The sequence below is a fragment of the Polyodon spathula genome, chromosome 13, assembly GCF_017654505.1.
Source record: "Polyodon spathula isolate WHYD16114869_AA chromosome 13, ASM1765450v1, whole genome shotgun sequence".
Taxonomy (NCBI): domain Eukaryota; kingdom Metazoa; phylum Chordata; class Actinopteri; order Acipenseriformes; family Polyodontidae; genus Polyodon; species Polyodon spathula.
In genome coordinates this window covers 34,572,357-34,586,326 of record NC_054546.1, presented here as the reverse complement: position 1 = coordinate 34,586,326, position 13,970 = coordinate 34,572,357, and the positions used below count along the sequence as shown (strand labels likewise).

Genomic DNA, 13,970 nt, shown 5'->3' with positions numbered 1-13,970 from the left:
TTTTTTGTCTTGTAGTTAAGAGTCTTTTGTATTTTGCAATTATTTCTCTGCAGTATTAGAGTGAAAACAATAGGCCTGATTTTACTTCAGACTTTAGCTGCAGAATTTCTGCAGTATAAATAAACTAATACATTTTAAAAATTAGAATTATACATATTACAATTGGATGACTTCAGAAAACATTTCAATATTCTGTTATTTTTTTTCTAAGGCTTTCAGCACCTCCTACAAGAAAATGACTTTATCATTTCTTAGCCAGATTCTAAAAGGGTCCCAGAGTTGAAAGATATGAGTGTCCGCATTGCCTGAGCCAGGCACAGAAATCGCTTAACCTAAATGCTCCGTCATGGCTTACCCCCAGTAAATGAGCCAGTGTAAACAGTACACGAATGAGACACACTTCACATTTTATTTCTTTCAACTTCATCGCTTACTTCAAAATGTGTGATTGATACATATTATTGTGAATTCAATAAATTCAAGCTCTCGGAGACAGACTTTAATTCATAGTATAGTAAATACAAGACAAGGGACCATGTAAACTTTAGAAACTGACCACAAACATTTTCTTTTCTTGCATAACACAATTAAAAAATTAAAAAATAAAACACTGAACGATCCAAAGTAAGAAACGTCTCTAACATTTCAGATGTTTCTAATTAAAATATAACGAGACCTGGTGACTTGGAATTATATTTTCCAAGTTGATTGTCAGTCCAATAACATTTTATACAAATGTATTGTACTAAAGTTGAAATTACATTTGTAATATTTCATGTTTTACTAAATTGTATTAATTTGTAGTGTGGGCTTATTTATTAACATAGTTCTAAATGCTACAGTATAGCCACTTCATTGAACATGATTAAACATCACTTCTAAACAATTACGACGATCAAAGATGATTTTGAAGGGCTGTATTTAGCCTATGAATGATCTGTAAAGTTTGACATTATCTGACCTATGCAGTTTTTTTCAGACCCTTTTTATAAGCTAATACTTGCCGTATACCAAATATCCTTCACTGTACCTACGTGAAGGACTGTGACAGAGCTCTAAATGCAACTGGAGGGCCATATCCGCATATTTTCCATTACACTTGCAATACATGCTTATTTGATTTTATTCAATGCATGTGGCTCAGGTGGGAATCTACATTTTTTTTTTTTTTTCCCATATATAAATATTCTGGGTGCCTCTGTCATCACTTTCCTGCACTGTTTGCAAAGTGATTGAACAGGTGCAACATATTTTTTTTCTTTCCGTGTGTTTCCAGCCAATTTTCGTGGTAGATTTTAAGGGTGGGGGGGGGGGGGGGGGGGTATTTATTTATTTATTTATTTATTTATGTATGTATTTATTTATTTGCTTGCTTGTGGTTTTGTTTTATTTTTTTTTTAGCAAATTCACCAGTTCTATTTTTTGCCCTTAAACATATCTGTCTTTTACTTAAACAAATAAAATAAAAATAACATGCAAATAAGAATGTCAACAATACCAGGTGCAGCAGAGATGAGTGCATTGCTGAGCTCCACAGCTTTGCTTCACCGCTGTGCTCCCACCCTCACCTGCTTGGACTGCCCTCTGCAAGGTACCGTTAGGCTGTTTGACGTGAGGCACAGCTAAGAAAAAACATAAAAACTGTTAACAGCTAAAGGCATAGCCTACTTCATCCTGTAAAGTTTTATGTTTTGGCTACTATTATTTTATTTATTTTTTTCCTATATGCTGTTTTTTTTTTTTTTTGGTTAGCAAATCATCTTTGACATTTTCCTTAATATTATGAATCTGAATTGGATCATTCTGTATTTGGAAGAAGAGCTGGATACATCTTTAGACGAGAGGACTTGCAGTGGGATAAAGTTTTTATAAATGTCTGCACTTTGCCAAGCCTTAGAAGAAAAAGAACGTAGTCTGCTGTAATTAATGTAAAGTTCGATAGCTGGTTATGATTATTCCATACAGTCCCTCCTTCATGAAATCTTATCTATACACCAGAAAGGAACACTAGGGAAAATACTCTGATTTACCAGGTAACTAAACTCTACTGTTGTTTTTTTATTTATTTTATTTTATTTATTTACAAAGAATTATTGTTTTTGTTATATTTGTGACATACAAGGCCAGGCATGTTTGTATGAATGGGCTGGCTCACAGCAAATCTATTCAGACAAGTCTAGTTTTCATCTGCGATTGGGAGCACATCATATAATAACGTTAAATGTATATTTTTTTTAATTACCAAATTTATTTTTGCACTTCGTCATATTAAATATTTTCTGTGTATAATAAAGTAGGCATAGTTTAAATGTTTACAGCTTAGACTTCAATTATGAAGAGCTTTTCATTTTCAGTTGCAAAGTTCAAAATAAAAATAAGTTAAATAAGCTTAATACATCATGCAGTAATATATAGTATTTTATATCTGTAAATCATATGAACTTTGCTTATCTGGAATGCTGGTTTAAATGTATCAGAAAATGTTGTTATTTCATCAGGTGATGTAAAGTTTTAGTGTCATTCATTTGTGAATTATGAAACATTTCTTCAGTGAATGTAAGCAACAATGAGCCTGTTTAATATCGAGCCTAAATCCAACCTTGTGTATGTGTAACTTACAAATGATAAAAATAAGGGTAGCAAGCATGGCATAGTGTGGATTCATGAATGTATCAGAGAGATTTGGGATAGGTGTCACTTTCACTAATGTATCAGGTAAAAAAAATTGTTATATTCACTGAACTGAAATTTTATTTTGTTTATACCTGTTAGGAAGGTTTTTATGTTTGTTTTATGAACAGTAGTGTAATTAATACACATTGGAAATATTTATCCATTTCAATAACTTTTTTTTTAGTTGACTTTAAAGCAAGATATTTATTTATATTGAACCATTTTACATATCCATAATTGTTTACAGCAAACAGTATATTACTACACTGGATGTGTCATTGCATGAGAAACCCTGCTACCTGCAGCTTTACATATAGTGTTTTCCTTATTTTCTTCCTGATTGGATGAAGCAGTCAAAAGTTTAGAGGTGTCGGTGTCTAGACTATTGACTTTACTGGACATTTAAATGTGATTTGAAATAAAGGCATTAAAAGCATATTTGGAAAGTCAACCACTAAAGATCCTCTTTAATTAAGGTTTTGACATTGAAAAGGTCAGAAAGATGAAATCCCATGAAAAGGTCAATGTTTCTTACTCTCGTAACACAGTTTAAGGAAGTGATATTGTTTTCTGTAAAAAATAAACCTAACCTAAACTACCCCTTCCATTCTAAAAAAAAAAAAAAAGATTCATATTCAGGTGATATATCTGTATATCTTGGGGATATATCTTCTTATAGCTGGAACAAATGTTTTGACATGACCTAGACAATAACACAGCAACAGAGGGGGGAAGGGTCACACCAGTCAAGGGTGTTTCTATAGCTCTAAGAGTCTCTCAGTCTTAGTGATATCTTAATTCTGCAGTTTGTTGCCTCTTGTGTAAGGTGCAGTTAGGCTTGGCTTTGAAGACATGTTCAACTTATAGGAAATGTTTCCTATAGGAGAGGAACTAATTTGCTCATCCAATTGTGTTAAAACTAAGCATGGGTATTCTCTGTCACTCCCAGTCACTGCCACTGTGATACTAGGTGTGCTTCATCATTACTTTAATTTTTATTTATTTTTTTGCTCCGTTTGTCAGCTTATAAGAAATGTTTCTTATATGAGGGTGTTTTTTTTGGAATTTTGGATTGGAATGATGAAAACATCATTGTAGAATTCAGAGACCTTTACATGAAAGTCAAACACCCAAAGAGTATGGCAGTATCACTGGCCACAGAAGGATGACAAATGCTGCATGCCCCATGAGAACATGCCATGCTGTCATTTACAGGTCATTTTAAATTATTGTTATTATTTTTTTGCCTGGAACAACCGTTAGCCCCCCTGTTTGGTCTAAATTGGAGGTGGGTGTTGCCTATTGGGTGATTTGTCATGGAATGACCCACCTCTTAAAAGATGATTAATGTACATTGGACATACAAATTTTAAAATAAAATTGAAATACTTTTAGAGATTGTAGGGTGTGCTTTGATATGCATTCTGGAAAAGTGTTGCTTTTGCCCCCATCGAGGGTATCCTGTTGTGTTGTTTTATTGTGCCACAAGAAAACATAAACCAAGCAAGCTAATAAATACTGTTTCTTTTACAGAATCACAACATGATGAAAAAGACAACGCCAACACAATCCAAAGTGATGATGAGTCTCAAAACCTGCTCCCTGCCACCAACACCCCTGGAGCCAGAGAAAGGTAAGCATCACATGTACATTTGCTGACTGCTAATGATTTTCTGCCTTAATCTTGAAATCAATCATAAGCAAACATCAGATTAAAGAGCCTAAGTAAAGTACTTGCAAAAATAGTTATGAATAAAAAAATATATGAATGTATGGAAATTTAACATCAATTTCCTCTATGGCAAGGGGACAACAAACTAGTCTCCCTCCTGTAATGAATCTGGCAAACTGTGAATGGAGTGTCTGTGTCAGTTTGATCTGTGGGATGTGTTCAGAATCTCTTTCCCTGTCAGTGACTCACAAACCAATGGTGTTTTCAGTTAAGTCTTTAAAATGGTATAGACATTGTAGGGATTCATTTGAAAGACATCCAGCAAATGCCCACCCCCCAGCTCAAAACCATAACATTATGCACTGCATTCCCTTACCTGCACCACTGATCTTCATAGCGAAGGTTTCTATCGCCTGTTGCACTAAAGCAAAAAATAAAAAAAATTGGTGTACTTAATTTATTCATTTTAATATAATTTGCCCCATCGCACTCCTCAAAGATCCAGAACAGCAATGATCACCGAGGTGGGTGGTAGGAAACTGCAATTAAAGTACTACTCTACAGGAATACCATGGTGGCAGCAGTGTATTTAAAAAAAGAAAAAATGTTTTGATGTGTTGACAGTCTTGGATCACAGACTGACTTTGTTGAAAACTCTTCTCACCAGCCTAACCTATTTGCTTTTTCCCCAGACTTTACATTGCTAAGTCTGGAGTGGGACTGATGGAGATGGTGTGTGTGTGTGCACACTGTGCAATACGCTCATCTGTTTTCTGCGCATGAGCCATCTCTGGTACTGCGTTCAGAAAAGTGCGTTTTTCGTATAGATTACTGTATGTCATCATTACCATGGGTTATGTTTTTTGTAAATACACCCTGGGCAATAGTAAAATAAACTTCACAAGTGTTTTATATTTTTAAACATCGATAAAATAAGCTCAAAGCAACTCAAGCCGACACAGCACCATTGACAGTCAACAGAAAAAACTTCTTCCAAGCTCTCATGTCCCACAAGCCTGGAGGTCTCTCTAGAGAATCAGTGGAGTTGAATATCTTTGATGCAAGTGTATCAATATAAGCCAGTTTCAATGTGGACAGGTATATTGGAACAGTATCGGTCTAGTACTGGTGTTGAAAAGTGAGTTAGGACAGAATGTGTTATCATATCAGTATATTCTAAACCCAAACTAATTTTACAGGTATCGTTCCGATACAAGTGTGAACAGAGTAATAATTTAAGGTAGGGACATAACATTTAGGAGGAACCTTTCTTTTTCTACTGTAAAATATTTAACACCATGTTTTGACCCATAAAGAGTGGGAAAGTAGTTAACTAAAAGATTCACCGGCCTTCTTCGTTTAAATGTCAGCCATATTGTTCAGCTAAAACATTCAACGAAATTGTATATCTCCAATAACATAACAAGACTCCACATGATATTAGTTCTGTTAGATATTTATTAAATGTTTCCTTTTTTTTTTTTTTTTTTTTTTTTTTTTTTTAACTTCACGGCTTATTAACATGTACAACAATAATATTATGAAGTTATAGTCGACATGTTGACTAGGGTTTCACTGTAACTTCATAGCCATGTTGTACACATGTTTGACCGCTGTGAAATATTTGATTAAACTTGGGTTAGATGTTGTGGTTTACTTTAATTTAGATTGTTATAGAATTAGCAGACAGAAGTGCTTGGTGTGTGTGTTACCTAACTGCACCCTCACTGACCAGTCAAGTGCAGCCTAATCTATGAATGGGATACAACGTACAGAACTTTGTAATGGTTTAAAAGAGTTAAATCAGGATTGCAACCCAAGGGGCCCCCTGAGCTGGAGGCATTAACACATGGTGCCACCAATTAAATCTATGGTTCACAATCCAATCCTTTCCAGTTCTGCACCATAAGTAAATGATTCACAAATGATTAATTGTCTTTATATTCAGTCAAAAAAAAGGCTGAGTCAGTGACTGGTCATAATGATGAATTTATTTCTCCCTCAGTGAACCGTAAAATGAAACAAAAAAAAAAAACTGTTTGCTTGCGCACAATTGTAGATTCCATTGCATACATCTGTCATGTCTGAAAATGACGTATCTCTTTTGGAGAAAAATGGCACAAAGAAATCTCTTTTGTGCATTTTGTTAAGTGGGTGCCACATTTCATGGTCGGCTGTGAAATGATTAAGAAGCTTGATTCTGACATGTTGGTGTGATGCTTACTAGTTATTTGGTCTATGTATATTCACTATACCAAGCTACAATTCACCGCAAACAAAAATGGTAGAATTTTATTTTTGTACTCTTGACAAACATAAGCTTTTAGGTGTATTGCTGACACCAGTAAACTCTGATTGCCACCTATTTTTGGATGGCATGTGAAGTGTAATGCAGACTTCTCTGACTGTTTGTTAAACAGATTTTAGATTTTATTTTATTTTTTAAATATACGATTACTTTTCCATTGCAGCTGTAGCTAAATACACCTTGAAAAGCCGAGGAGAACTACTTTTATAGACTATGCTTTCACTAGTGACAGTGAGTTACATTTGAACATAGTTACATAATGAAGAACCTATTTTGTTCTAGCCCTTGTTTGTACTTTTTAAAGTATTATGTAAAATGAATAATTCCATCAGTATAACCAACAGATTTGCTGGTAATTGTGCATTTTCCAGCTTATAATATATTTTCTGCACATTTACTGAAAGTCTGTACGCTATATTGCTGCATTTTATTGATTTTTTTTTTTAATAGTGTGCCTGTTTAACATGCCTGACTACTAGCACATGTATCTCACTTAAATATTTACAGTACTGGAATACACCTTAGAAAGTGTTTCATTAAATCTTTACCCCGGCAACTTCAGCAGCATATTTTAGCAATGGCCCTGCATCAAAAAATCGTGCTATATATTTTCTTTGGATGTATTGTAAATTAGTTTGAGAAATACTTTAGCGATGTCCAATATTCAGTAATGCTGTGTGAGTCTTTTCATTATTGTTTACGTGCCAAAGGTTTAGTGCGAACGGTTTACCTTGCAACATAAAATTTCCAGTAAAGAGTTTTGATTATATTAGAGGGAACATAAGTAAAGTCTTTGTAACACATGACCTAACAATGTTTAAAATATTTGCAGACTACCGTGCAGAATTTGGCATGTTTTGACGTCTGTGACTATAGCATGACAGAAAGATAGATGGCCCTGTAATTTTTTTCAGATTTAGCATACTGATGAAAAACAGTTTTAAATAATAATAATAATAACATTTATAGGCTTGTATTATTAAAAAAAAAATGTCAGTAGGTCTTGTGATTATTAAACTACAGCCACTTAATTGTCAGAAGTAATTGTGCTTGCAGGTTAGTTTGACTTTCTGTACTATCAGAGTATCAGTGTTTAGATTTTGTGTGTGCGTGACAGTTGCCAGCTGTTTCCCATCTCTGTATGTACTGAAATGAGGCAAAGCAGATATCTACTATAAGGTATTCATAATATTTCAGGTGCTAAAACATTTTCCATGTTACGTAATATCTAGTCCCTATTTAATTGGCTTCTGTCTCTTTCAGTTTGTGACTAAATAAACATTTCTTTTCATGTGGGGTTTGGGGGCAATGTAATTATTAGGTGCAATAAAATTATGGAAACATTGTAACCTCTTATTTGATAACAGGATAATGCAACATATTCCTATCATCCTTCTACCCTATTAAATCTGGCATTACCTAGGCAACTCTTACCTTGTGATCAAGCCTTAAATAACTTGTAAAGTATGTATGGATGTACATAATATGTTTAACAAAGTTTGTGTTTCTTTTTCACACACACCAAATATACATCTTTGTGTGGCAAGTAATTTCCATGTGAGCAGCAAGACTCAGATTTGATTTGTACCTTTTAAAAATGTGAATGATTTAATTTCTTTTAATAAAATATCTGTTTCGGTAGTAATGCCAGTCAGTTTAATAAACACTAAAACCCACTTTTGACATGGAAGGGTAAAAGTAAAGCACAATATGTTACTGCAAAGAATACAGCACAGTAAATCATCACAAGTACCTGTACCTACAACACAGAATGCACAAAGAGTCCTAACAAAAGTGCCTCTTTTTAATAGAATTTGTTTCTACTAGTAGTAACAATAAAAATAACTCACCAAGCCTCTACCCATATTCAAAAGAGTGCTTTGAACTGCACATTGAATAGGGCCCATTGTGTGCCTAAAAGGTGAGAACCCCCCCCTTTACAGGATGGGCATAATTTGGTGTAAAACATCTGAAGAGCAACTTTAAACATGCATTTAAATTGATTAATACAGTACTTTTTACTCTTTAGGTAACAAAGAAATACCAGTAACCTTATTTCTGCCATTTTAGGCATGTTATCTATTATTTTGCTTGATTTATGTGTTGAATGACTTTGAGTTTTTTACTATTCATTTTCTCATAAAACACATTTTTCCCCAGTTTTTTTTTAAAGGATCCCTTATTAAGAATTATATGATATGGGTGCTGCCACTTTTACCACTACTATCTCAAACATTTCAGATGCGAACTTCATATTGTCAGTGTTATGGAAACAGGAAAAATTATCATCAAAGTAATGTTTAACCTATTCTTAAACATTCCTTAAAACAGTCCTTGTTTTGTGATTAGAGTCCTAATATTTACTACAAAGGTGTATTTTATAGATAGATAGATAGAAAATAAAATAAACTTGTTAGTGTACAAAAACAATAAGGACTGTCATTATTTGAGGAACTGGGGTTTGACATGGTTTGATTTGCCACATTTACATTGCCCCTTTTTTCAGTTTTTATTTATTACTTTTTTGTTTTTATTCAAAGCGGAAATATTAAAAGATTTGTCTTTCCTTTAGCACTTTACTGCATGTAACATGGGTCCCAGTAGATTTTATTTTAAGAATACAGGCCCAGTCTAGCTAAGATTTTTCCATGCCCAGAATAAAACAATGCCAATTTCTTAAATCCTGGTGGAGGATGGGGCTGGCAAGAGCTAATACATCTGTAATAAATTAAATATTAACCAATAACTTGAGTCTGTTGTGTCCTTCAGCATCAGAAATATTAAATGTGCTTACAGATATTTGTGAACCTGGAAGCCCTACAAGATAGCACATCTTAATAAGCAAATATATTTAAATTATGAAATTAAAAATATAACACTATATGAGTAATGTATTGTTTTTTCTCTCCCCACCCCTCTCTCCACTACCCTTAGAACACACAGCCACTTGCCAGAAAGTTCCCGAAGAGGGTCAGCGGGTAATGGAGACAGTGCTGGGAACAGCAAACAGAGTCCCAGTACCAGGAACAGACACGGACAGACAGCCAAGAGCCTCTCTAACCACTCCAGCAGTAGTGTTTCAGGCAAGAAAATCTCCTCTTCTCAAAGTTTTATTACAGCCGTCTGCTATAACAATGCTTGGTGTTGCATTGAGTTAATACGCTAGCCTTTTATTTCCCAAGGCCTATGTTCCGATCTTGCTGAGGGCACAAAGGTATTTCGTCTGGAGTTCTCATCTGGGAACGCCACTTCATTTGGCACTGAACAGCATTGCAGGAAAATCCAAGGGTAAAGGTCTGGTGGACATGGAAACTGACCCCTTAGGATGTGGCCCCTTGTGATCAGATTTATGCTGGCAAGCAGCAAGTTGAAATAATATCAGTAAATAACCTCTACACATAGTACATATAAATAAATAAACAATGTTAACTTCAATACCTGAAGCTGGTGTATTTCTTATTTAACACATTTTTATGGTAGCGGTAAGTTAACTTAATTTGCAGTATTTTTTAATATATTCCCCACATTCATATGCTACACTTTAATCCTATCTGTATTTGTTTTTATTTTTATTTTTTAAATGCTGATTGTCAAACTTGCCCGATTGTGTCCACACAGGAATAAGCTGAAACTGCCAGGACCTGTTTTCTACCAGTGATCCTTAGCCTCTGTCGGCAGAAAAGGACATTACCAATTGTTCATTGGAGTGCACAGTTTTGGCACAAACAGCATATACTGTGCAAACACCCTGTACTGAATTCGGTTGCAAGTGTTCCGTGGCAATAGTAGCCATTAGACACATTTATCAAAGGTTTTTATCTCATCTCACAGGCGCAATACAAAAATATAGGCAGTTAAAAAATAAATGTTATAGTCTAAAACAAAATGACAAGTAAAATTAGTCTCCTGTTTTTTAAAAGGCAATTTCGTACAGCAGCAGGGGCTAGTAATATTGGATTATTAAAATTGTTTGCTTTCTTTTTCAGTTGCCAAGGTCCATTTCCTTTTATTTTTTACATTTTAATCACTGTGTTATTTTTTTGTTTGTTTTGTTGTTAATTATATCCATTCATAAATACACCAGCAAATTACATTTTTGATTGTGGTTTGCATGGATATTGCTGTCACTGGAGGTACCAGAAGCGGAGTACTGTTCTCATTAGTTTTAGATTTGCAGTATTATTGTTGGCTACAAGTCAAGGTGGAAAAATAGTCACAAATTGGCATTTCTTATTTTTCTGCTTGCTGCACATTTTCCATGTAAATGGCACAGAAAAGAGTTTGTAGGACTGCAAATGTTTGCATTGGGCCCTCAGTATGAAAAAACTGCATGGAAGTCCCACGGCATATGTGCAGGTTTTTAGAGTGGTTCCTTCTCTAACAAAGGCTTCCTTTACAAAGCTCAGCATGCTGTTTTAAATGTTGTGTACAGGTTGAGTGTCCCAATAGGGATCTTTTTAAAGAACTCAGTTTAGGCATTATTAAAAAGCAGTCTCTTCAGCACAAGTGCTTGTGGCTGTCGCTGTTGCAAGTATGAAGAAATTGTGCTTTACTTGTCAGTTTTCAAACCTATGATCTTGTTAGAATAGCACATTGTGTTCATAATCTTTTCCAAATACATAGACTTGAATCAATTTGAATAATGTTGCGCTTACATTAATTAAACAATAAGCCATGAAGGGATGCTTACTGTTGTCTGATAATTAACCACCAAGAAGTGTGATTAAAAGACATTGGTGCTCATCCAAAATAATCCATATATTTTGGATACGTGTTCATTGTAAACTTATTACTTCTGAATAAATACATTTTCATACCGTAAAACTTTAAATAAACACCCCAGCGTTTATTTGCAATATTTGCCAGTAGCCCGGAGCCTATTTGAGACTCAGCGTTTATTATGTGAGAGCACTAACATCATATACTTGAGGTGCAATCAGGTGCTGCCTGCACACAACCTTATAGAAACAACATAAGTAAATTACAACATTCCAGCAACATCATTAAAGGTTTTGTCAGTGGGCAATAACAGTTTGCATTGTAATAATAGTAAAAACAGTAAAATCTACTAAAGACAGTCCATAAACTTAATTATAAAAACAAACAAACAAACAAAAAAACATCTTGGTTGCGTGTTTTATACATAATGTAAAGTTGATGTTTGAAATTACTGTTTCCATAGTTTAATTTTTCCCCTCAAGCCATATGCCTGTGTTTTATTTCACTCTTCATAGTGCATCAGCTGAACTCATATCAGTCATCACTAACAAAACTGTTGACTGCATTTTTCATTTTAAATTTTTTTTTTTTTTTTTTTTTTATATGTGTATGCAGTCACTTCGTTGAAGTTTGACTGAAGTTTTTGTTCGGTTAATTTTCTGTTGCACTACTTCATTTAATGTTTTATTGACAACTTGACTGTCCGTTATGATTTCTGTGTTATAGCCCTAAATGCCTTTGCATGGTAAATTGCACATGAAGCTATAAAAAAAAAAAAAAAAAAGTGCTGGAGATATATTGCGTACAACGATTCATAACGACTTTAATAGCATGCAAACATAAACCAGTCACAAAGGGCTAGATTTTTAAAGCTGTTTACTCCATGTTGCCATTGACGCAGAAATTAAATGAATTTATTGTTTAGATTTTATTGGCAAGTTAACTTACATTGGTTCTTCTCCATTTGTAATTTATGTTTTTACCTTTATTTTAAAGAACCTGGAAACTTTATGAGATAGTATTCAGGGATCCTGTGTATTTAAAAAATACTAAAAAAAAAAAAAAAGAAAACTCTTAAAAGCCATGTCTTGCGTTTCTCTTTTCCTGAAGACTTGCCCAGATAGTTTTGCATCAATAACTTTTTGATGGAATGCAGCTTGAACACATTACTTTTGGTAAGGTTGGAGGAAGGACACTTTCTATGGCAGCAATATGATGTGGAAAATATAACCAGGTCATCATATGAACCACTGTTGATCTGGGCTTTGGGGGTAGAGATTTAAATACTTACTCTACTTGTGTTCTCTTGTTTATACAGTGGATGGGGAGGTTGCTGTCAATGGCACTGAAAGTGGAAGAGGCAGTCCAGTGTGTCCACCTCCTCCATCACCCTCCGTGTCTCTCTCCACGTCTCTGTCTGCCAGCCCTCCCCCCAGCCCAGCCAGCACCGAGGTAGGAGAACCTGTCCGCACGGCCACCACCGAACAGCCTGCTGCAGCAAACCAGAACCTCGAAGCCCTGCCAACTGGGTAAGATTTCTGACTGTAGGGTGATGTAACACAGGGCAAAAAAAAAAAAATCTATATAAGCTATTTTCACTAGCACCCACAAGAGTGAAATGTGACTTGCACCGACTGTAGTTGCTCAACAGTTGCATCACCTTTAGACAGCCTGTAGTAATTTCCTCCTGTGCTGTCATCATAAGTCTTGGTAGAAAACTCCAACATCAAGGATAGTGTAGATATCCTTGTCTGCCCTCTTTCCTGTGAATGAAGTTTCCTCATTGTTGTGCTTGATTTATTTTGATACTGTGGAGTGTAATTAGATTGCAGTGTGCTGAACTTAAGTGTCATCATGAATGTAAAAACAAAGCATCATAAGGAAATGGCTCCAAGCAGTCAGAGCTCCAAACATACTTTACACAGTGGGACATTTGCCCTGTATTTGTTTTGATAGCATGGGCTAAATAAAGATTGGAGCTCTAAATACCTTTGAATTTGTAATAGAAAATGACATGCCAAAGTGAGTATCTACTTGCATGTCATAATTCTCTGATAATTTGTTTTTATGTATTAAGCTTCCTGTTACTGCTCTACTGCAAGTGTTGTCCAGTAAAAATGAACGGTTTCACTGTCACTTTGTTTAAATTTCTGGACATATCAATAATCACTTCTATGTTATTTCATATATACAAACTGTTGTAATACAAATGATAATTCACAATACTCAGTGTGCCCACGTGGATACTTGGTTTTTGTTCATAAACAGTTAAATTGTTATTATCCCAACCTTTTGTATCCCAACCCGTTTCAAAAACAGGTTGGTTAATTCACTTTGGCTGTGAGTATCCAATTAATTTCGAACTGTTGGATAATTAAAAATGATCAGGTAGAAAAGGATTAGTTGACGCGATTGTTCACGTGTTGGTATCCAAATGAAATTATGCAATAAATATAACAAATATAAATTCACACATATATCCAGTGTCCCCTTAAAATAAAACACAGCTGTTTTTCAACCTTGATCATGTTAGCTTTTCCTGTCTCTCCACATTTGCTAGTCAGCTATGCTGTTAAAGAAGTCAGTGATGAAGGCATG

At 34.7% G+C, this 13,970-nt stretch overlaps 1 protein-coding gene across 4 annotated transcripts in view; it reads left to right on the top strand.

Moving 5' to 3' along the window:
* wwp2 (WW domain containing E3 ubiquitin protein ligase 2) overlaps positions 1–13,970 on the top strand; it is a 69,291-nt gene that overhangs the window by 11,881 nt on the left and 43,440 nt on the right. For all 4 annotated transcript variants that reach the window (XM_041268081.1, XM_041268082.1, XM_041268083.1 and 1 more), the window contains exons 6-8: positions 4,207–4,306; positions 9,588–9,736; positions 12,691–12,901. In XM_041268081.1, the coding sequence (XP_041124015.1) occupies positions 4,207–4,306; positions 9,588–9,736; positions 12,691–12,901 (460 nt within the window). The remainder of the gene's footprint in view (positions 1–4,206; positions 4,307–9,587; positions 9,737–12,690; positions 12,902–13,970) is intronic.